The sequence below is a fragment of the Pongo abelii genome, chromosome 1, assembly GCF_028885655.2.
Source record: "Pongo abelii isolate AG06213 chromosome 1, NHGRI_mPonAbe1-v2.0_pri, whole genome shotgun sequence".
NCBI classification, from domain to species: domain Eukaryota; kingdom Metazoa; phylum Chordata; class Mammalia; order Primates; family Hominidae; genus Pongo; species Pongo abelii.
This window is the reverse complement of record NC_071985.2, coordinates 148,304,766-148,328,932: the sequence shown is the minus strand read 5'-3', so window position 1 is coordinate 148,328,932 and position 24,167 is coordinate 148,304,766. Positions and strand designations below refer to the sequence as shown.

Genomic DNA, 24,167 nt, shown 5'->3' with positions numbered 1-24,167 from the left:
CTTAAAAGTCAACTACAACTTATAATGTGTTCTCCTCCTTCTTTTAAAAGCTTCCTTTCTTGTTTTAAACTCCATCTATTTCATAATTCTCAGCCCAAGGGCCAGCTGGCTTCTTCGACACTTAGTTCCACTCCAGTCTCTAACACAGGCCGAGTTTGCTTCAGCTCTGACTGTTTTCCAAGGCCGTTGTCTCCTACTTTTAATTAAGAGCAAAGAGATTACCACCATACTTTCCAACTTACCCCTCTGATCTTTTCTATTCCTCCCTGTCTTACTAGGAATGTTCTACCTGCTTCTTCTGCTTCGTTTAAAACTAATCTTGGAATTGGCACTGAAGCAGAGTATTGATCTTATCTTAGAAAATGATATAATAACTTGAGATACAGGAAAACACCAAAATGTAGCAATTAAGAGCAACATATGGGTTTCCCAAGGTGGAGAGCCGTGTTTTTTTACACTGTCATCCTTGGGCACAAATCTTTTTCACTCAACAGGAACAAGCTTTTCTCAGTTCTTTGCCCTTCAACAACAATAAAATGGGCATGCCGGAAAAAAATGTTAAGATATGTACTCTACAAAAACTGTCAAAACAATATCCTTCTATTTAATACAATTAAAGTGCTTAAAATATTAACTCCTATAATTAAGACTACATTCTAAATTGTATCTTAAATGTGAAATAAAAAGACACACATCATATGATTTACCTCCAAGAAGACAAGGAACAGATCTACCTGTTCACTATTGTATTTCCAGCATCTAGCACAGTGTCTATATATACTGGACACTCAATATTTGTAGAATGAATAAATCATCTACTAAATTCCTCTCCAAAATCTCTATTGTTGCTAATACTACAGACATGCCACCTTTCCCTTAGCAGTGCAACTTTAGCAATTTTTAGAAATACGTGAAAAGATCACTTATAGACAAATACCTATGTTCAGATATGCAGGAACGTGTCTGGCAAAAGTCTGAAGTGGAAGGTGAAGCAGGAAGAGATTTAGTAAGTTTAGACATGCAAACTGGAGACCCATTAGACACACTGTAAGGCTTCTTTTGTGGTTGCCTCGAGTGCACTATAAGATTGTCCCGATCAGAACCTGTTGTAAAACAAGGAAGAGAAAAAGGCAGTACATATGGTGAGGCATTAAATATAGTGAAGGTAAATCATCAGGATGATTCATCTGCGGTTCTGAGTGAGGTAAGAGATGGAACAAATTCACATTAATATCATTAATCTTGCTATCTTTGTTGCATAGTCCACACGTTTAAAAGGATCTGTTTTTTTTTTTTTTTTTGAGATGGAGTCTTGCTCTGTTGCCCAGGCTGGAGTGCAGTGGCGCGATCTTGCCTCACTGCAAGCTCTACCTCCTGGGTTCACGCCATTCTCCTTCCTCAGCCTCCCGAGTAGCTGGGACTACAGGGGCCCGCCACCATGCCTGGCTAATTTTTTTGTATTTTTAGTACAGACGGGGTTTCACTGTGTTAGCCAGGATGGTGTCGATCTCCTGACTTCGTGATCCACCTGCCTCGGCCTCCCAAAGTGCTGGGATTACAGGCGTGAGCCACCGTGCCCAGCCAAAAGGATCTAGTTTTAAAAATATTTCTAGGCTGGGTGGGGTGGCTCACACCTGTAATCCTAGCACTTTGGGAAGGTAAGTCGGAATGACTGCTTAAGCCAGGAGTTTGAGACCAGCCTGCGTAGTATAGCGAGGGCTTGTCTCTACAAAAAAGTTTTTAAAATTATCTGGGTATGGTGGTGTGTGCCTATAGTCTCAGCTACTCAGGAGGCTGAGGCAAGGAGGACTGCCTGAGCCCAGGACGCTGAGGCTGCAGAGAGCCGAGATGCACTCCAGCCTGGGTGACAGGGCAAGACTACATCTTGAAAAAAAAAATTCTCGATGTAAATTTTCAAAAACTTCACATTATTACAAACTCACAACAAAAGTTACTTTTGGTATGCACAGTCCCCCTCTCATCCTCACTTTGACTACAGTAAATAAAATATTAAAGTTGATTTTTAGGCCAGGAGCAGTGGCTCATGCCTATAATCCCAGCACTTTGGGAGGCTGAGATGGGTGGATCACCTGAGGTCAGGAGTTCAAGACCAGCCTGGCCAATATGGTAAAAACCCGTCTCTACTAAAAATACAAAAATTAGCCAGGCGTGGTGGCACATGCCTGTAATCCCAGCTACTCAGGAGGCTGAGACAAGATAATCGCGTGAAGCCGGGAGGCAGAGGTTGCAGTCAGCCAAGGTCACGTCACTGCACTCCAACCTGGGCGACAGAGCAAGACTCCTTCTCAAAAACAAACAAAAAAAAGTTGACTTTTAGTTATAATTAGAGAGCTCTAATTGGTGATTTCCAAAGTTTTGTATTAACAATATGTAGTATTTTGTAATATGTAAATAATTTTATTTATATGCATATTCAAATTAAAGAGTTTATAAAGTACTCACTTCCTGAGAAGGCACTGAAAAGTTTCACATTTTCTGAGTTCTGGTGGTCAAAGGTAGTCATATTTAAAAACTGCTGCTTTAACCAACTGGCTCTTTCTTCTTCAAATGCCTTTCTCTACCATAAACAACCAAAGAAATAATGATCAATATTTCAACATCCACACAGTTGCCATTTCACATGATTGCTCTAGCTATCTTTGTTTGCTCTCTGGCTATCTATTCGTACTTCTTATGTCAAATGAGTTAACCTAAAAAACTAAGAATAATTTCAGCACTCGTCTGTAATCCCAGTATTTTGGGAGGCTGAGGGTTGGTGGAGCACTTGAGCTGAGGAGTTCCAGACCAGCCTAGGCAACACGGCAAAACCCGGTCTCTACACAAAATACAAACATTGGCTGGGCATGGTGGCACAGGACTACAGTCTCAGCTACTTGGGAGGCTGAGGAGGGAGGATGGCTAGAGCCTGGGAAGTTGAAGCTGAAGTGAGCCGAGATAGCACCACTGCACTCCAGCCTAGGTGACACAGCAAGACTGTATCTCAAAAAAAAAAAAAAAAAAAAAAGAGCCGGGCACAGTGGCTCATGCCTGTAATCCCAGCACTTTGGGAGGACAAGGTGGGCGGATCACAAGGTCAGGAGTTTGAGACCAACCTGGCCAACATGGTGAAACCCCATCTCTACTAAAAACACAAAATTTAGCCAGGCATGGTGGCGCGTGCCTGTAGTCCCAGCTACTTCAGGGGGCTGAGGCAGGAGAATTGCATGAACCCAGGAGGCAGGGGTTGCAGTGAGCTAAGATTGCACCCCTGCACTCCTGCCTGGGCAACAAAGCGAGGCTCCATCTCAAAAAGCAAAACAAGGCCGGGCGCGGTGGCTCACGCCTGTAATCCCAGCACTTTGGGAGGCCAGGGCGGGTGGATCACGAGGTCAGGAGATTGAGACCATCCTGGCTAACACGATGAAACCCCGTCTCTACTAAAAATAAAAAAATAAAAAAAATTAGCCGGGTGTGGTGGCAGGTGCCTGTAGTCCCAGCTACTCAGGAGGCTGAGGCAGGAGAATGGCATGAACCCAGGAGGCAGAGCTTGCAGTGAGCCGAGATCACGCCACTGCACTCTAGCCTGGGCAACAGAGTGAGACTCTATCTCAAAAAAAAAAAAAAAAAAAAAAGAGCAAAACAAAACCAAAAAAACTAAGAAAAATTTCACTTATGAAAAAATTACGTTTAAAAAACAGAAATCCATCTGTTTCACCTAATAAACCAACCATCACTGTCTTCATACCAATTTTAAGTTCAAATAAACAATGCAAAAAATGGAACAGAATATTAGCATAACTTTTGAACATACAAAACATTATAAAGTTACAAACAAAAGAAAAATAATCTATATTGTAAATTAGTCACTTGAAAAACAGGACCTATGACTTCATCAAGCATTTCTCTCATCCTCTAGCCATCTACCAGTACTGGTAGCCACCACCACTAAACCACAAGAGGGCATAGGCAAATTATGTCAAACCTCCCCCTTCTGAATAGCTGATGAATCCTAAACTAAATTCTCCATCAGCCCTCAGGTCTTGCATGCCTCCCTCCCATCCCTCACTATGCCCACTGTCCCGGTGACCAGACGGAGAAAAATTCTCATGCAGGGAAAGGCACCTGGCAACTGGGAGCAATATGCAAAGTAGCAAGAGTAATTACTCTCTTGAAGTAATGTGGGGAATAAGGGCTTGGAAACAGGTAGGAGACAATGCTGGTGCAAGTGTTGTTCCCTGAAGATAGCTACTGGTGAAACAGATGTTCACACTGTGAACTGAGGAAATCCACGTCAGCTACTTAAAACAAGCAACACACAGTCTTTCATTCATAAATATTGATACAGAATCATGCATCACCAAACATTTGAGAAAACTAATATAGAAAAAAGGTCAAGATAAATAGAAAATTGACCATGGATAAGAGATAATTCAAGAGATGAAAGAAATCTTTTTAAAAAATGTAACAAATATTATCAGACAGATTAATAAACATCTGTAAAATAACATCATGCTATATAAAGAAAAGCAAAAATTAAGGACATTAGAAAATTTTAAAGATAAATTCTGAAGCAAAAACTCAGTGGCTAAAGCAAATAATAAAACTGACCCTGAAAAGCCAGTTTCGTGATCTCTAAGGTAAAGGTTAAGAGAATATCCCAGAATTGAGAACAAAAGTCAACCTGTAGATATATATTCAGAAGGCCAAATGTGTGTCTAACAAAAGTTCCAGAACACAGAGAAGTCAAAGAAGGAAAAAATAAAGAAGAAAATTTCCCTAAATTAAAGAAATACAGAATCTTTAGGATGAAAGGAACTCTCTAGAAGTATCCTGGTAAAATTTCCAAACTTTAAGAAAATACCAAAGCTTCCACAGAGGGAGATAGAAGACAAAACACAGTTATCATCTACAAAGTAACACAGGTATATTACAATCAGGCTTCTCATCAGTAAAACTAAACACTAGGAGAAATGGAATAATTCAAAGTTTTGAGGGAAAAAAATTGGAATCCAAATTCTATACCCAGCCAAACCAATCAAGTATGAATATATTTTTGACTATTCCAGAATTCAGAATGTTTATAGCTCATGCACTATTTATAAAAAAAAATTACTCAAGAATTAGTAATTACTCAATTACTAATACAGCAAATTGAATAGAAACCCAAGAAAGACAGTAACATGAGATATAAGAAACATGGCAGCTGAATCTAATTCAGGAAATCACAAAGGAAGCTACAGAGAAAAAAGAATTCACTAGATAGTGATATAACTCTCTGGGTGGCAAAGTCTTAATAATACAGAATATTTTCTGTGTCCAAACATATTGGTTATAGAATAATATTTACATAATTTTAATATTATCAATTTTCTTTCCTGGTTTTCCAACTTTTAAGTCTCAAGTTTAGACAAAGTACTTATACCTCGATTGTGTTAGAGGACAAACTATGAATGTGATAACAATGAAAAATAATGTCACAAAAATTGCAAAGTAGTACAGCAAGAGAGGTAGAACAAGAGTAACAACAAGAAAGTCCTCAGCTTTCACTGCAGGGATGAACTGATACTGACTGAAGTTGAACAAACATGAAATGGAAGCTTTTTATTATTTCCTTAAAGCAAAAAAAAAGGGCAAGCAGACGAACAAGAGGAACAATATTATGAAGACATGAGATGTGAATGAGGAAGGGTGTATGAAGACATGAGATGTGAATGAGGAAGGGTGTAGGTAGGAGGTACAACAAGGACACAGAACTCCTTATCTTTCATAGCAGGGAATCAATGAACTGATAAACAAGAAAACGTGAAATACATTAAAAGTTAAAATAGTACTTCCTAGAAGAATTTCCAACAGATACTTTTTAAACAGCAGTTACCTCTAAGGAATGAAACTGAGGATGAGAAAGGAGGATACTTTCTTACTTTGTAGCTTTTTTTAATGAGTTTTGCTGATTTCTTTTTTTTTAACCTTATTCAGACATTACTGCTACAATTTTTGAAGGGGGACTATGTAGATGACACATTGCTAAGTAAAAAAAGCACGCTATAGAGCGAATATATAACAATGATGGACTGGGGAGAAGAGAACTTAATTTTTTATTATACTTCCTTTTTAAACAGCAAATGTAGTCTTGGTTGCACTGTCTTCTGACACCACACCTACTGACAGTGGATGAATGATGGATACCCAAAAGAGATTTCTTGTGTAAAACACTTAGCAGGAGAAAGCCAATCTGAAAGCAGTAATAAATGCTTATAGCGTTTTTTTTTTTTTTTAAGTTCAATTCTCAAATCTGGTAAGGGGAAATGATCCCATTCTATATGCTCAGCCTCCCTTTCATTTCAAATTATTTATGAGATCACCAGTAAATATTTTAGAAAATAAGTAAATAGCAAGAAACAAAAGTAGACCTTAGAAGCATTCTACTGAGGCCCACCCATCCCCAGTATTTTCAAAAGCACTACAATTGTTTAAAATACCTCCAATCCCAGGCGAATAGCGGCTTCTGTAAAGCTTCGTCTCTCCCTCTCAAAATTCTTTTTCTGCTCTTTAAAAAGGGACCATTCTTCTTTGAGGCGTTCCTTTTCTTCCAACAAATAACAGTCTCGTAACAGTGAAGTGGTATCATCATCACATGCAGTAGCGAGCTGCTGCTATTAAAATTTAAAACATAGTAAGTTCCTGAGGGACCTTGCAACACTCCAACGAGTTGAAATGAAAGCAAGGGAAGGCCGGTCAAACTTCAGGGCAGGAATAGAAATTATTAAGAATCAAAAAGTCAAATGAGAATTCTCATTTCCCGAAAGCTACTACCCCAACTAGCAAAGTATGGACTATTTAAGGAGTGGTACACAATGTGTCTGTCAGCAGGGAACACAGACTAGAAAACTGTCAAATACCAGGGCCTTATGAAATAAAGGAATACAAATCTGGTAAGGTTCAGCACAATTCTGGCTTTTCATGGAGAACAGCTTTAAAAGGTAATTCATATTCACCTGTAAAAGCTGTTGCTGAGTTTTAATCATTTCTTTACACTGCTGAATTTCTAACTCGAGTTTTTCAGTTTCTTGTTCATGGTCTTGTCGTGAGATTACATCTTCATCATTAAAACCTTCCAGGTGTACCTTTGAAACTAAGACAAAATCAGTAAGTTGACACAGGTCTTATAGCCACCACTTAGTTTACAGTGTTTTGCACATATCTTTAAAATAAGGGCTCTCAGAACTTTTATCTTTCTAGAATTTTACAGGTTTTCTAAAAAGTAGTTATATCCTTTGACTTTTTAAAATTTCATAAGCTATAACAAAATTAAATTTATATTATTTTAACATTATAAAAAATGTTTAAGAAGCAAAGCAACTACAGGAGTTCATGACAATTACACATTTGTGCAATTTTAAGACTAAATGATATGCTTAAAAACAGAGCTCTATTGCCAACAATTTGTAATCCATATTTATTCAAGATTATGTCCTAATTAAAAACAGACAAAATGGCCATATTCAGAGAAGAGAAAAATAAAATCATGTTTTTTGTTGACACTGCTTCAAAGATCAATGAAGTGTTACAAATCTTGGTCTCAAGTATTAAATTCAACAAATATGAAGTCCAAACATACTTGCTTTTTGCTAATAAACAGCATTGACTCCAATGAACAAAATCTCGTGTATATTCATTTTGGTGCTGTAATAATAATTTTGCTGATTGCTCTTTACTAATACTTAACACAATGGCACTGAGTTCATATTCTGACAATTTAAATTTTTCTTTAAATAGGCTTCATTTACTGAGCAGAAATCTTCATTTTCCTAGTTTAAAAGCATTCAAACTTTACCAAGTAGAAAATATTAAGAATATATTCATCAATGTAGAGCTATGTATAAGGATAATAGTTAAGTGAGAAAAGCACACTGAAGAAAAATATAGGTAATATTCAATTTTTAAAATAAAAAAAAAATAAGTATCTTTCAAATCCATACAGGAAAGTATAGAAAACTATGCACCAAACTGTTAAGTGTTATATGTATGGAATGCAGACCAGGATATTCTACTTTATATACTTCCAAATTAATATTTTGCATTAAACATCTATTATTTTAAAAATAAATTTAAGTGAATTACTAGGAACATAGTAACCTGCAAGCATCTAGAAATAAGCAAAAGGTTCCTATCAATACTATGATAAATACTTCTTGATTTTTGAGAGTCAGTAAAAGAGACTCAGTTTTCTCTTTTTGGGGGGGAACAGGTGGTGGCTGGTTACATGAATAAGATCTTTAGTGGTGATTTCTGAGATTTTGGTGCACCCATCACCCAAGCAGTGTACACTATACCCAATGTGTAGTCTTTTATCCCGACTCAGTTATCTTAGTTTGATTGTACACTGCATCCAGAGCAGATGGATCCATGATGTCCTCTTTTCAAACATTCACTCTGAGACCAAAGTGTATTTTTCTCAGTGAGGTTCAAACCTCACATCTAAATGTATGTAAAATCTCGGCTGTGCACTGTGGCTCACACCTGTAATCCAGACACTCTGGGGAGGCCAATGCAGGTGAATCACTTGAGGCCAGGAGTTCGAGATAAGCCTGGCCAACACAGCAAAACCCCATCTCTACTAAAAACACACCAAAAAATTAGCTGGCTGTGATGTGCGCCTATAGTCCTAGCTGCTCAGGAGGCTGAGGCAGGAGGAATAACTTGAACCTGGGAGGCGGAGGTTACAGTGAGCCGAGATGGCACCACTACACTCCAGCCTGGGTGACTGAGCAAGGTTCTGTCTCAAAAAGTAAAATAAAATAAAATAAAATAAAATGAAAAAATAAATGTATGCAAAATCTTGCTTTCAAACCACCAAACTGAAGTATAGTACTTTAGCTCTAAGCCTATAATGTGGCTTTCTAAGTGACTAAAAATCAACACCTTACCAAATGTCACAACTCACTTTACATGCATAGAAGCAGTGGTTACCTTGGTTATCAAGTTTTTCTACATGACTTTTCAAAATTCTCCACTGTTTTCTGATGCTGTTTGTAAGCTGCTCTCTCACAGTTTCACAGGAAAGGTCCCACATACTCTCTCTGCTTAGTTCCCCGGCATCTTCTTCAACATCAGAAATAACCTACAAGCAGAGAGAGATGAAGAGGAAAGGCTAATACCTTACAATGGCTTTAGATGCTCAGGCAAGTAGTCTTCAGTGTGATTACCAGAGGGAGCCACATCAAAATCATTTCTGTGCTGTGTCTTATGCATATATGACCCAGTATTCAAATGTCTTGAAAAAAAAAAGAGACTCCTAAATTCAGCTCTCTCTAAACCTGAATTTGAATCCAAATACAGTTAATGACAAGAGTCATGAAGCTGTCTGAGAAGGAGATATCACTATCTGTCTAATGTGTTGGATGTTTTCACGTTATTTAACCCTCAGCTCATTACAATGTGGGAAAACTGAGGCTTAGAGAAGCAGCATTACAACTAAGAGGCAGAACTGATATTTGACATTAGATCAACTTGTTTCTAAGCCTAGGCTGCTTAAAGAAATGCACTTGTGAAATAATCTCTGAAGTATTTAATAAAAGCAACTGTTAATTCTATTCTCCTCATATACTTTTTTATACAACTGGAGATACTTTTCTTTGTATTCCGCCAAAATATGAAATCATAAAGAAGTAGCACACTTTACTGATATATGATCATACAGAATCAAAGCAGGATAAAGAACATGGGAAAACAATACTAAAATGGATATATGTCATAATAACCCACATCTACATTAAGTAGTTCTAATTTGTCATTAATATTCAGGAAGGTAGAGAGAGATACTTCACTAATTTGAACAATAAAAATCTTGCTGAGGAAAAAAGGAAGATAAAAGATGAAAAGAAAGAAGGGCTGATTCGACTGCTCGCACATGGAGATCAGCAGGATGAGGGAGCAACTGAGTCTGAAGAACTCTATCAGTAGTTGAGGTCAGCAACGGGCTAGCAGAGGTCAGGGTCTCTGAGGTGGAGCAGACAGGGGAATGGCCCAGGATCCAGCTCATGGTGATTCTAGCCCCTGCCAATCCTCAAAAGCTACTTGCCAGTTAACTCTTCCAAGGAAGCACAACTTCTCTTCTGAACATTTTAAAGCCTATTAGAATACTACCAATCTGTTAGAAAAATTATTGGCCGGGTGGGGTGGCTCACGCCTGTATGTAATCCCAGCACTTTGGGAGGCACAGGTGGGTGGATCACGAGGTCAAGAGATCGAGACCATCCTGGCCAACATGGTGAAACCCTGTCTCTACTAAAAATACAAAAATTAGCTGGGCGTGGTGGTGCATGCCTGTACTTCCAGCTACTCAGGAGGCTGAGGCAGGGGAATCACTTGAACCCGGGAGGCGGAGGTTGCAGTGAGCTGAGATGTCACCACAGCACTCCAGCCTGGTGACAGAACGAGACTCCATCTCAAAAAGAAAAGAAAAATGAATAATTATTGCACATTTCTCAGATTGAACAGAACTCTGTAACCACAAAATGAAAATAAAAAATTCGGCTGGGCACAGTGGCTCACGCCTGTAATCCCAACACTCTGTGAGGCCAAGGTGGGATGACTGTTTAAGCCCAGGAGTTCGAGACCAGCCTGGGCAACAAGACCCTGCCTCTAAAAAACCAAAAAACAAAACAACAAATTCATTTTACCTGAATTTTCGGTATATGTTTTACAAGTAAGTAGGTCAAATAATAAATGAAACGTGGATGCTACCTAGGCATTCCAACATTACATCTTATTTCTCTTGCTATAATGCTTCAAAAATCTTTCCCAGAGAAAAGGGAGCTAGAAAAATGGATCTTTTAAAACTAGAATATATATTTAAGAGATCATTGTTCGTCCACTTAAACATGTGAATTATGAAGAATTATACAGGATACTACCCACTGGCTGAGTAATGGGGGTGAGGAGGGTTTAATCACTGAAGAAAGATCTCCCTGACTTACCACATACTTTTGCTAACTGAAATCTGGTGATGAGACATTAAGGATGGACCAAAAACTGAAGATGCTGCAGTAGTAACGGACACTGTGCTAACTTTGAAGAAGTATTAGTGAATGTTAAGAACTGACTAGAAGTGACAGAGTTTGAGATAAAAGGTTAACTACATATAAGAGGTCAAGCAGGCCTCAAAATGGAGAATGTAAAAGATATTCGGGAATTCGAGACCAGCCTGACCGACATGGAGAAACCCCGTCTCTACAAAAAATACAAAATTGGCCGTGCATGGTGGTGCATGCCTGTAATCCCAGCTACTCTGGAGGCTGAGGCAGAAGAATCGCTCGAACCCGAGAGGCGGAGATTGCAGTGAGGTGAGATGGTGCCACTGCACTCCAGCCTGGGCAACAAGAGCAAAACTCCGTCTCAAAAAGGCCAGATGCAGTGAGTGGCTCATGCCTGTAATCCTAGCACTTTGGGAGGCTGACGCGGGTGGATCACGAGGTCAGGAGATTGAGACCATCCTGGCTAACATGGTAAAATCCTGTCTCTACTAAAATACAAAAAAAAAAAAAAAAATTAGCAGGGCATGGTGGCGGCTGCCTATAGTCCCAGTTACTCAGGAGGTTGAGGCAGGGGAATCACTTGAACTCGAGAGGCGGAGGTTGCAGCGAGCCGAGATTGTGCCACTGCACTCCAGCCTGGCAACAGAGCAAGACTCCGTCTCTCAAAAAAAATAAGTAAATAAAAATATTTAGGTAATATTTTTTAAAAAAATGTTAAGGAGAAAAAAAGGTAAGTGCTGGGATGGGCTTATCAGCTGGACTGATCTGTGATACCACAAAATAAATAATCCTCAAATACAGGTTTAAAAAACAAGTTCTGGTATCTTGCTGTTAACTAGCATTTTCCATCAACATTATTTTCAGATTTTTATCACTAATGTGAACTTGCTGAAACCTACGATTTTAATTTATATGTAAAGCAATTAAGTAAAATGAACTTTTCACCATTATGTGATTTTTTTTTCAGACCTCTGCATATATTACTCCCATTCTCTGGAATGCTTTCTCCATGTTTTTTTTTTAACTTCAAAAATACTTATTTTCTAAGAAGCAGTGAAAATGTCACTTTCTCTGTGATGCCTTGATTGCCATAACTATTCTGTTCTGCACATTGTACCACCTTATTACAGCACCTAACACATGTAACAATCACTTCTCCACGTCTGTCTCTCCCAAAAAGAGCTTCTTGAGGGAAAAAGTCAAAATCTTTTTAGCCTTTCCTTTCCAGAGACTAGAACATAAAGAACACTCAATAAATTTATAAACTATTTGGTTCCCAAAGTTAACAAAAGTTTCACTCTGTGAAAAGTAGAGTACATAATACTAAAACAATTGAAAGCATATTTGACATAGTGGTTATGATCGTGAGCTTTGGACTGAGAAACTTGGATTCAAATCCTAGCACTGTCATGTGTGATACTGGGCTACTAAGAATTATGCCTTAGTTTCCTTATCTATAAAATGGGGATATTTATAGTATCTAAATCATCAAATTATAATATATGAAATAATCTCATATGTTATGAGGAATATTATAAAATGAGACAATGCTTATAAAGCACTTCTTACAGTGCTTGACATGTATTAATTCCCCGGAAAATCATCTCCAGCATTTTTCAGGGAATGTCTGAAAACATACAGGAACAGTCTTTTCAGTTGTCACAGTAACTGAAAGTAGCATAGCAGTGAGTGTCCTATTCAAAATACCAATAGTGTCCCCATTGAGAACGCCTACCACGTGTTTTAATTATTCTTACTAGCAATCTGAAGACTATATTAGAGAAGAAAGAGCCACTTACAGTTCCTGTACTATCATCTACTCTTTCTCTAGGTTTCTTCTTTTGGGGAGAAAGAAGAGAAATCATTTCCTTTTTCATTTGTTGAAGAACCTTCTTAAGTTCTGCATTTTCCATTAGGATTTGTTTCTGACGATATTCATAATCATTCAAGAGAATTTTATACATTTCATCTTCATTCCTGAGAAAGAAACTGTCAGTATGAAAATGCAGGATAGAAGGAAGTCTGATTACATTTATCAATTTAAACTGGACTTCACCTGGCTTCAGTTTTACCAGTCCTCCAGGAGCCTCTTTTTCCATCAGCTCTCCCGACATAATTCAAAATGTCCATAGCTACAAACATGAACACATAAAATTAACTCTTACCATACATGCTTAAGCGTCTAAAACTCTAATGCACTCTATACACATAAGTGGTGAAAGTGAACCTGGTATATAGGTTAGGATTTGGGCTTAAACAGCCTAATTTTCGAGTTTCTAGTTCCACCACTTGTAAGCAATGAGATCTCAGCACGTTATTTAACTGCCAAGCCTGTTTCTTCTTGGACACTGGGAATAACAAAAGTATCTACCAAAGAGTTGTTGAGAAGACAAAGAAATAACTATTAAAGCATCCAACACGGTAGAGTGAACACAGTATCTGGCGCACAGTAAGTACTTAATAAATGTTACTTTATCATTATTAATTTCATTATCAGGGTTGGTGGATAATGGCCCACAGGCTAGCTGCCTGATTTTGTAAATAAAGCTTTATGGGAACACAGCCACATCTACTTGTTTATATGCTGCCTATGGCTACTTTTCCTTTACAATGGCAGAGATAAGTAGGTGCAACAAATAAGTTGTAGATCCCATAAAGCTGAAAATGTTTACTATATGGATCTATACAGAAAAAGTTTGCCATGCCCTGTTAACATTAACATCATTATTTTCATCAAAGGAGCCAGAGCCCCTGATAGTAGTAATATCTTCTGCTGCAGGTGGACATAGAAACATTTGGCATAAGAACGAAATAAGATTAAATTATTGTAATCTTAGAGTTAATAAAATCATTATGAAACTGTCACTTCCGATTGGACCAGGAAACAGCCAGACCCCTATAATGGAAGAGCTCTGTTTCCAGAACTAAATCCTTAATGAACTTCTCTGTGTTACATTTTATACTTTCAGCATTTCATCCTGCTTTTTAATTTTTTTTCCTTCATGAATGAACATGAGGCTAAACTTAAAAACCAATGATTCTCCAAATGAGTAAGATTAACTCAGGATACCTAAAGATTTCCAATCTGAACTGCACATTACTGAATCTTCATTTCTATTTTTCAACAATTTAAAAAATAAAGTATTCAGACACCTCCAACAGCTCTGCTGCAGAATGACAGTGATGTAGTCAACACTAAACTGCTTGCTGACAGCAGGCAGAGTCTACCACATGACAGCCTGAAACGTACGCTCATTGCCTGTTTTTCAAATCTAAGGTAAGACAGTTTAGGGGTGTCATGGTATAATGTATGTTAGAGGACTACCTATAGTCACTTGGAAACTACTCTTCAATAAATAAATACACACACTTCTTGTGCCTCACATTTATACCAGGCCAGCAAAACTGTATTGTAAAGCTCTACTTCCGTGTTTCTTTGCTTTTTAATTTACACTATCTACTTGAAATTATCCACAGATTGGATGAAATGGCTTAAAGTTTTGAAAAAGACTACTATTAGGCAAAAAGTATACCTTAGACACACACACACGCCTAACTTTTATAGTCCACCCTTTTGACTAGCTGCTCCAAAAATGTACAGCTAAACTTATTTAAAGGAACTCAAACTGACATGAACGATTTGGTCTGATGAAAAATTTTATGAGGTTTACTCTAAAATACTTCTTTTGATACTCGGAAACTGACACTGATTTTTAATATTATCAGTTCTTTGCTATGGAAAATTAGAATGTCCTCTGGCTTAGTTTTCCTCTATGGATTAATTCTACACTGGTCATGTTAAAAAATACATGCAATTAAATAAAGCAAGGCAAAATGACTTATTTTCCACTAACCAGTTGTCTAAATTTTTTTATATAAACAAACACCACCGAAAATCAATTGTATAAAGCATGAAAATAACATTTCATGAGTTACTGTTTTCAATCCTTTTACAATTATTTCTAAGCATAGTATTAGCTTATTTATTCTCTTAGCTGATCTTTGCCAGCTGTTTACCTATTTTCTTATCTTTCTTGTTCATAACAAGTTGATGTAGACGTTCCTTCAGTTTATTATATTCACGCTCTTTTCTCTTCATATCATGATTATACTGAGTAGCTCGACTTGCAATGATATTTTGCAATTTTTGTACCTGAAAAAGGCATTTGCTATTATAAGCCCAGTTACAATTCACAAATTCGAAAGAGAAAAATCCTAAAATTCATCTTCCCATATAGGTTTTAAAATCCTAGGATGATTCTTCCTTATTTGTAACCAGTAAAAACCACTTTTTAAAATATTATATGAATCACATAAAGTTTTTTTAATTCTGAAATTTCCAGAAGTGCTAATTTTCTAAATTATCTCCTATACCTTTTACCTTACATATAGACTCTGATCATTTAAAAACCAGATATTCTTATGGAAGTATTAAAATGATTAAAACTTCATCTGAGATAAACAGAATTCACCTGATCATTTTTAGTGACCTTGTTGTATTACTGACTTACAATCACTTATACTTTTTATTAATCTGTGACAAAGTGAATTAAGCCTGTGACACATGGCAGCAGGTAAGCAGGCTCATTTTTCTAATTAAAAACAATTCTCAAATACGAGTAAGTCCAAACAGCAGAATAATCCAGTCCAAATATTTGCTGAGTATCTACTATGTGCCAGACACTGCTGTTCAAAATTTAGATCTATATAGTTTCTCAGGCAGCTCCTGATAGAGTATGTCCTATTCTTTTACAAAGCCATTTGCAATCCCTGCTAGGGATTAACATGATTAACTTAATCCCTACCGAAGATGAACTGTATTCAAACCGTTTAAATGTAATCAACAGATCTAGTCAAAATTGTCTGTGAACTCAAGGAAACATGTATAAGCAACCTTACAGTTTAAATACTAATTACCTACTTACTAAATATACTACTAAATAAACAAATATGGTAAAACAAATCTATCTAAACCACTCCAGGGCTCTTTAAAGAAATACACTCCTCAGAAGTCTTTAATTATAGTTAAAACAACATACAAAATACTGAAACTAAGTATTATATTTTTATAGTTATTACATGGTCGGGTTCATACTTTAGAGCAATAAAAACATAATGGTTTCTTCCTACACAAATTAAAAAATAATATTTTGAAATGCATTAGTGCTATAGGTCCAAGTAACCACTAAAGTAGAAATTAGAATTCTGCTAAATAACCACTAAAGCAGAAATTAGAATTGTATCTTTTGTGTCAGAAATTAGATTTTTAATGTGAACTGCTTCTGTGCCCATTTAATGAAGAAGCTGCTTGACTAGATGAACAATGTCAATATTTAAGACAGTGCATGCAAGAAGGGACACCTCAGCTATCACATACAGGTACAGCAGAGAATAAAAGATCTGCATCTAAAGCACTCTTGTGCCTAAGAAAAAGTGACAGTGAACATGAGTCCAGGAAGGGCAGTCCAGGACACTGGCTGTTACCAGCTATGAACTAATATCTAAGCCAAATGGATCCACTGGGGGCAGGGGCTGTGGTGGAGAGGGTTCCTGACCTTCCAGTTAAATACTATACACAAAGGTCTACCATATCAATTTGGGGAAAGATGAATAAATGGTTCTTTCTTTTTTCAAGTAAAGTGGCTCTTATGGTCATCTCATATTACAAAGAAAACAAAAATTCACTTAAACTTCATCTGCAATTACTGACAACTCACCTCATCTTTCTCATTCTTTAGTAGCTGATGCAAATTCCTGTTCTTACATTGTAACTGTCTGTCTCTTTCCTGAAGCCCAATCATTTCCCTCCTGGAGGTTTCCAATTGTTCCTAAAACATTTATATGCAATTTTGCTTAAAATTAATAAAGGATTTAGAATAACTGAATCCTTAAAAGATCAGTAACAAGTAGTTATACATCCTAGTGTTTATTAGTCAAAATCAAATGTTAGTGGCACATGAAGTGTTTATTTAAAGGAATTATTACAAAGCACACTATAAAATTATAACATTTAAACTTACACATCAAATTTTAATTTACATATCCAATTTTGTACATATATACAAAAGTGCTTCAAAATGGATCCCTGGAAAGAGCATCACTCCATGATGCTGCCCCTGAATATTTTTAAAGTTTATTTTTAATACTTTTTAACACTTCTATACCACACTTTTGAAGATCTCCTCAAGTACAGCAATGTCATCATCCTTCGAGAGTATACTTGGCTTTGAAAAAGAAGCAAAAGTGATTTGGAGCTAAGTCTGAAGAAAAAGATGGGTGACCAAGCAAAGTGGCAACACGTCAAGTCACAGAAATGGGACTTCTGTGTGACACCACTTCTCCCTGCAAGTGGTAAAGTCTCTGAAGGTACTTCCCAGAGAGGAATGGCAGCAAAGCCAGAATTAGTATGAAACAAGATGCTCCTTTTCAACTTATCGCATCTGAGGAACTGTGCCGAGTTCTGCATGAGGCCACCCATATGGAATATTTTTAAAATTGTACTAATATTTTTATAAAATTCAAAAGCCAATCAAATTATGTCATAACCGACCATAAATAATAACTTGCACAATTTCTGTAAGAATAGATCTCAAGAAGATACAGAAAATGTAGGAGTATAACCTGGATAACCCTAAGGTTGTCAATTTTTGGCACCCTTGTTTTTTGAATGTGTAAAACTTACTACTAGGGTAGATCAGTTGGCATGACATAACTTACAGGCACTAGGCCAGGTGATATGTAGCATATATGTCAAATCAGAAATTCACTCAGCATGATTATCAACACTTTACCTGAACTCAGCATCACCCCTGAACATCTGCACACACCCCTCCTTCCTTCTTAGTGAATCATATCGCCATCCTCAGTAACTCAAGGCAGAGACCTGAATGGGGTCTTGAATCCATGACCCCTAGTCTCCAAATTCAATTTTTCATAAAATCCTACCCATTCTACTTCCTAAGTGTTCGTCAGATCTCAATCTTACTTACTATCCCCATTAGCACTACCTTAGTTCAAGTCCAAAAGCTCAGCAAAGGGTCGCTAACAGGCATCCTTATCACCAGGGCTTTCTGAGCCCCCTAACTCCATCCCAAATACAAGTCTGCAATTCCCCTATAATTTCTTTACCCCACTGCCAAAATATTTACACATTGTCTTCCTCCTGTTTACAACTCCTCAGTGCTTCCCTGTTTTTGTACAATTCCTTTTACATCATCTGGAGATGAGGCTCCAGCCTTACCTCATACCACTCTTCATACCATCACATACCCATAGCAGCCCCAACAGAGATATTTGTGGTTCCTCTAAAGTGCAGTGATCTCTTATGCTGCTACACATTTACACAAGTCATATACTCTGCCTAGAATGACATTTCCAAACACTAGCAAATTTCTACTCATTCTTCCAATCTCAGATCAGGTGTTACCTCTCCGTGAAGCCTTCCCTTGCTTCTTACCCCAAGAACAATTAATGAAGCAAACAGTTATGTTTCAATATGTCTCCTTTCCCTGGACTGCAATCTCCTCGTGACCTAGGACTGGGGTTTCACTCATCTTTGAAACTCAGTGCCTAGCACATACTCAATAAATTTTGTTCAACAGGTTGGATTAATCATATGCTAGATCTAGAAACCTTTCCAGATAGATTGGCAACTTTCACCATTGAATACACATTTCTGTCCATAGTTGACCCAAAATAACAAGATTCTGGCCCAGGTCAAATCGCATATTAGAAGACATCCTGAACAAACAGTCTCTGCTCTGAGTAGTCCTAATAAATGGGAACACTCCTTGAAGGAAAGGCTCAATAGCCTCAGATCACCAACATATCATAATGATTTACTAGCTACTTGTAAGACATGTGGCCAAGGGTTACAACTCTGGATCAGCCCAATCCTTAATAAGACCTTGCATAGGTCTCTCTGATCTGGATTAAAGTAACATCCATAACTCATAAACTTTCCATAAGCCTGGGGGGCACCAACTACCCTCTCCAATCTACCACAGTTCCCCAGTCAGCCAAGACACGTAGCTGGATCATCTCTATCCCTTAGTAAGATGCATAAAAGTCTAAAAACATTATTAAGAGAAAACATACTTTTATCATTGTGTATGAACCAAGAAGACAACATAAGACAGCATTATCAATGACAGGCTGGTAGGCACAGGTTCTCATAAAGAGCAAAGATGTCTCTAAACCAGTCCCCAAGAGTTTCTAGTGTTCCCATGTAGGCCAATTCTATGCCACATCATTACAGCACATTTCCTGCAAGGGGATTTTAAAATATTCTATAGACAGGTCCTATTATTCCCTCACAGAGCTCAAAGATTCAAGATTCTTAGTGGGTTTTTTTTTATTGTTTTCTTAGATGGCGTGGGGTGGGGGAGGATGTACACAAAGAAAAATAAAGAAAAGTAAACGGGCATGGACCAACAGATGAAAAACTAAAAGGAAGCTGATCATCTGACAGTATGCAAATGCAAAGGCTTTGATTTTCACAAATAACAAAACCCAATATAGAATTGTATATTTAGGAAAAAATTGACTTGGATTGATTTATATTACATCCTTAATAATATACAACTATAAGTCCCGACCACCCCATGATTTTGAACACCTTGTTCCCTTCTCCTTGGACAAACATTTTAAAAATAAAAATGAAAACATAAAAGGAAGAAAAAGAAAGAAATCAAAACAGAAACCAGCATCAAATATTCTACATTTTAAAGTTAGTAGGTTCAATGGTCCTGTGAAAAATACTTCCTTTTTTTTAAGAGAAAAGCAAGTTTACTAAAGCATTTTTCTATAGTCTTTTCCAGAGACCCAGGGCTTCTAAGAGAAGTTATCTAGTCTGCTCTAATTACTGAGCCTTAGCTCATTTGGCATCATAGATGCCTCAATAATATTTTTCTTGGAATTAACTTGTGCAGCCTCTTACAATAAGACTTTTAAATGAAGCATATACTTTCTTAACCAAGATTGGATGGGGCGACAGAATTGTTATTTTATTTTCCCAGAGCATAAATATTTCCTAATCTAACTTTTTACAGATTCAGCAAGTCATTAAACAGCTCAAAAAATTAATGCCTTCAATATACTGTAGGTATTAGGAAGCAGATGTGTGTAAATTTTAAGTTCACTTTTACTTACCTGTTTAAAAAGAAAACCCTAAAGCTTAAGAAAACCCGGAAATATTTAATAAAGTCAGTAAAAATTTATAGTACTCAATTATATAATTATGGCATTAAAATACAGATCTGCGATTTCTACCTTAAGTTTTGAGTAGCAGCTCTGTAGATGGTCCATATCACTTCCCAGCTTCAAATTCTGTGTCTCCACATTTTCCTGAGCTAGAAGGTTCTTCCGCTGAAGCACAAGCAGCTCATTCATACAATTTAAAACAGCTACTATATTTAACTCTCTCTTTGTCTCTTTACCTTTGGATTCTTCATATAATGAAGGAAAACCAAAAGTAGTCAATTCCTGGTAGGAGAAAATGTTTTCTTAAAGTTGGTTACAGTTGAGGAGACACTGGTCAGAGGATACAAACTTTCAGTTAGATAGGAAGAATAAGTTCAATAGATCTATTGTACAACACGGTGACCTCAGCTAATAACTACGTACTATATTCCTGAAATTGCTGAGCGAGTAAATTCTCACCACAAAAAATGATATAAGTATGTGAGGTATGCACACTGAGCCATTTCACAACGTGTATTCTGAAACATGTTGAACATGACAAATATATACACTTTTTGTCAAAAATTAAAAATAAATGTGAATTATTTTAAAAGGTTGGTTACTGGACAACTTAATAAAAAAAAAATCAAAAGATAGAAATCTTTTCTTAGAAAAATAGAAAACTATCTTGAAATAGTTAAGAAAATGGTCAATATCCCAAAGGACAAAGAGTTAAGAGGACAGGGATCTTTTAGCCTCTGCTATAAATCTGTGACATGGAGCAAGGCACATGGGTTTCTGCATCCATAAAGTGATGGCTGGACTCTCAGTAGAGGAGCCCCTGGGACAATGAGGAGGCGAAGCGGCTCCAAACAAAAAAGTTAGACTTGCTATCTCTAGATGAGATAATCACCAAGGTTCTCTGAAAATCTAAGTCTCAGGGGCACTACATAACAACAAACTTGTGTTTGACAAATGTTTTTCTCATAATTTTGATACATTCTATTATATAACATGATTTATGCTATTGTTTTTTACAAAAACATGTTACCTGATCAAGATATGAAATACTCTGTTCAATATTATCTTCTGTGCAGAAGGCACTGAAAAAACTGTGCACATTTTTCGATAAAGGTATTGAAGAACATAGCACTTGCTGTGAGTATAAACTTGATGGAGACATCTTTGTTTCTGAGGTATATTGAGAGATAGTTTTGCTTTCTGAAAGAATAAAAGGCACTTATATAAATAATTTAGAAAAACGTATGTAAAGGTAACATAATCTCTATTACTAAAGACTTTGAATTACATATATACACATAAATATAGATATAATTATAATATATACATATATATTTTAAGGTATTTTCAAATTAGGGCAAAGCCTCTTTATGAAAATGATATACCTTTTTTTTTCCAAAAAAGATACAAATACAGTGGTGTTCTCACTAGACATGAAAATAAGTATTTTATAACCATTTGTCTCTCTTTAGTCACATCTTCAACACCTGCAGTAATTATTTTATATTTTCATTGAAAAATTCACCTTTACAGTTTCTGCTTTAGTTTACAATTATTTAGACTTAATTACCTGAAGACAGACCTGGATCTGTAACAGTCATCCAATCTCCCATAGCAATCTCTAGAGCCAGGATACCTGAGGAACTAGTTCAGCAGTTAAACATTTAGTTCACCTGCTGTCACTCTTCTATGTAGGCATCTCCTTAAAAAGCAGATTATAGAATAATAGCATCTAATTTAAAATATGAAAGCCAATATAAACCCAATGCTTAAGAATTAGTTGTATGTGCTTCAGAACAGAAGGATTTTGCAATATCTATTCCCATGCACAGATACAGAACATGCTGTGTGTGTGTATATACATAAAAATATAATTAATATGTAAGGATCAAGGTTAAAGGCTTCCCAAGTTCTACTGAGGTATTCATATTACTTTATATACAAGATACATGGTACATGATTTGACTCAACATACATCTAAGGTATAGCATTGTACTAAGTAATATTTCCATATTATATCCTCTAAAATAAAATACAATTACTCATATAGATGAGAAGATGAAAAACTTCTTCTTGGCCAGCATTTTCATTTTTGTTTGTTTTTACCAACTACATTGGCAAAACTTGTAAATTACAATTCCCAGTGTTGGCAAAGATGTAGAGAAATGAAACTTCCATATACTCTCTCTAGATTATAGCAATTTACACAACTACCAAGAAAGCTGACAATATGTATCGTCTTAAAATATATTTTGATCCAGAAAATCTACTTCTAAAATATTATCCTAATAAAATGATGTATACAAAGATTAATCTAAAATTTGTTATTTACAATATCAAAAAACCAAAAATAATGTTTATGTTTCCATAGAAGAATGAGTAAATAAACAATATGTTTATACAGCATTTAAACATAACTGTGTGGAATTAGGATGGCTAACAAACAGCCAAAACTACAAATGAATGGTATGGACTAAGTATAAGACACCTTTTCTGTTTTCATTTATGTTTTCACTTTTTTATAGAGACAATGGAAGAGATAAATATTTCTCCATCATAAGAAAAACAATTCAAATGAAATTGTAAGTGGAAACTGGCAATTGATTTCAAGGTCAGGGGGAAGAGGAGGAAGGGTGAAGACTGCAGGCAGCCTGGGGAACACATGTCAATACTGTGGACAGCTGCTTCTCGGCTACAATAAATTGTGGTCAAGGGGAAAGTGGTTGTGTTGATCTTTGATGTTTTTATGAGATACTGGAACTATGGATTTTTATGTGAAGTCTCCCAATTTTAAACTGTTAGTAGCTAATTAAAAAAAAAACTCTATGTATTAAGTTATCCTGTGGGAAAGAGGAGTGGCTAGAGAGGGAAATCAGTGAGGCTTCTGGCGTGCCAAAACTTTTTACATCTTGATCTGAGATGTGGTTACACTGGTATACACAAGTTCAGTTCATCAACTTGTACACTTAAGATCTGTGCACCTGACTGTAAGTTATACCTCAAACAACAGCACCATGTAATAAGTCAAATAAAATGTGTCTTTAGGCCAGATCTGGACTGTGGATCAAGAGTTCACAACCATTGTTCTGAATATTTAAGACTGTGGTAAAATATTCAAAATATAGTGTTAAATGAAAATTTAGGCTGGCTGCAGTGGCTCATGCCTGTAATCACAGCACTTTGGGCGGCTGAGGTGGGTGGATCACTTGAGGTCAGGAGTTTGAGACCAGTCTGGCCAACATGGTGAAACCCCCGTCTCTACTGAAAATACAAAACTTAGCCGGCATGGTGGCATGTGTCTGTAAACCCAGCTACTCAAGAGGCTGAGGCAGAAGAATCCCTTGAACCCGGGAGACAGAGGTTACACTGAGCTGAGATCGTGCCACTGCACTACAGCCTGGGCGACAGAGTGAGACTCCATCTCAAAAAGAAAAAAGAAATTTATATTCATCCAATAAATACTAATTGAGCTCCTACTATGTGCTACTACATTTTCCTAGGCACAGGGGAGGCCATGTTCTCAAGAAGTGAAGTTCATATTCTGATGGAGGTAGAAATAAATACTAAACAAATGAGCAACAACTTAACAGAGTGATAACTAAAAAGAAAATAAAACATGGTAATATGAGAGAGTATTAAGGTAGGGAGAATCTAGATCAGTGAGAAAACCTCCACTGAAACGGTGACATCTGAAGTGAAACCTAAATGATACGGAGTCAGCCACAAGAAAATCAATGACCAGAGCAGCCCAGGTAAAGGAAACAGCAGATACAAAGACGTACGATGGATATTAATGTGTTAACGATGAAAAACAGAGAGAAGGCCAGTATATTTGAAGCACAGTAAGCAAGGCTACAGCGTAGGAAGTTGGATTTCCTCTAAACTGCAATGAAAATCTATTGATGTGCTTCTTGTAGGTAGGAAAGTAGC

The 24,167-nt window shown here is 36.8% G+C and overlaps 1 protein-coding gene across 18 annotated transcripts in view; it reads right to left on the bottom strand.

Annotated features, from left to right (window-relative positions):
* SSX2IP (SSX family member 2 interacting protein) overlaps positions 1-24,167 on the bottom strand; it is a 46,438-nt gene that overhangs the window by 5,216 nt on the left and 17,055 nt on the right. For 7 of the 18 annotated variants that reach the window (XM_024257253.2, XM_054532301.1, XM_054532291.1 and 4 more), the window contains 12 exons: positions 21,808-21,939; positions 21,268-21,437; positions 20,307-20,519; positions 16,754-16,864; positions 15,054-15,189; positions 13,093-13,168; positions 12,836-13,013; positions 8,971-9,121; positions 6,996-7,132; positions 6,480-6,653; positions 2,464-2,578; positions 938-1,103 (listed from right to left, as the gene is read on the bottom strand). In XM_024257253.2, coding sequence (XP_024113021.1) covers positions 938-1,103; positions 2,464-2,578; positions 6,480-6,653; positions 6,996-7,132; positions 8,971-9,121; positions 12,836-13,013; positions 13,093-13,168; positions 15,054-15,189; positions 16,754-16,864; positions 20,307-20,519; positions 21,268-21,437; positions 21,808-21,850 — 1,670 coding nt within the window. In that variant the 5' untranslated portion in view covers positions 21,851-21,939. Of the gene's footprint in view, positions 1-937; positions 1,104-2,463; positions 2,579-5,941; positions 6,233-6,479; positions 6,654-6,995; positions 7,133-8,970; positions 9,122-12,835; positions 13,014-13,092; positions 13,169-15,053; positions 15,190-16,753; positions 16,865-20,306; positions 20,520-21,267; positions 21,438-21,807; positions 21,940-24,167 lie in introns of those variants that run through there. The other 11 variants (XM_054532261.1, XM_054532332.1, XM_063711469.1 and 8 more) reach the window with 5 other exon arrangements.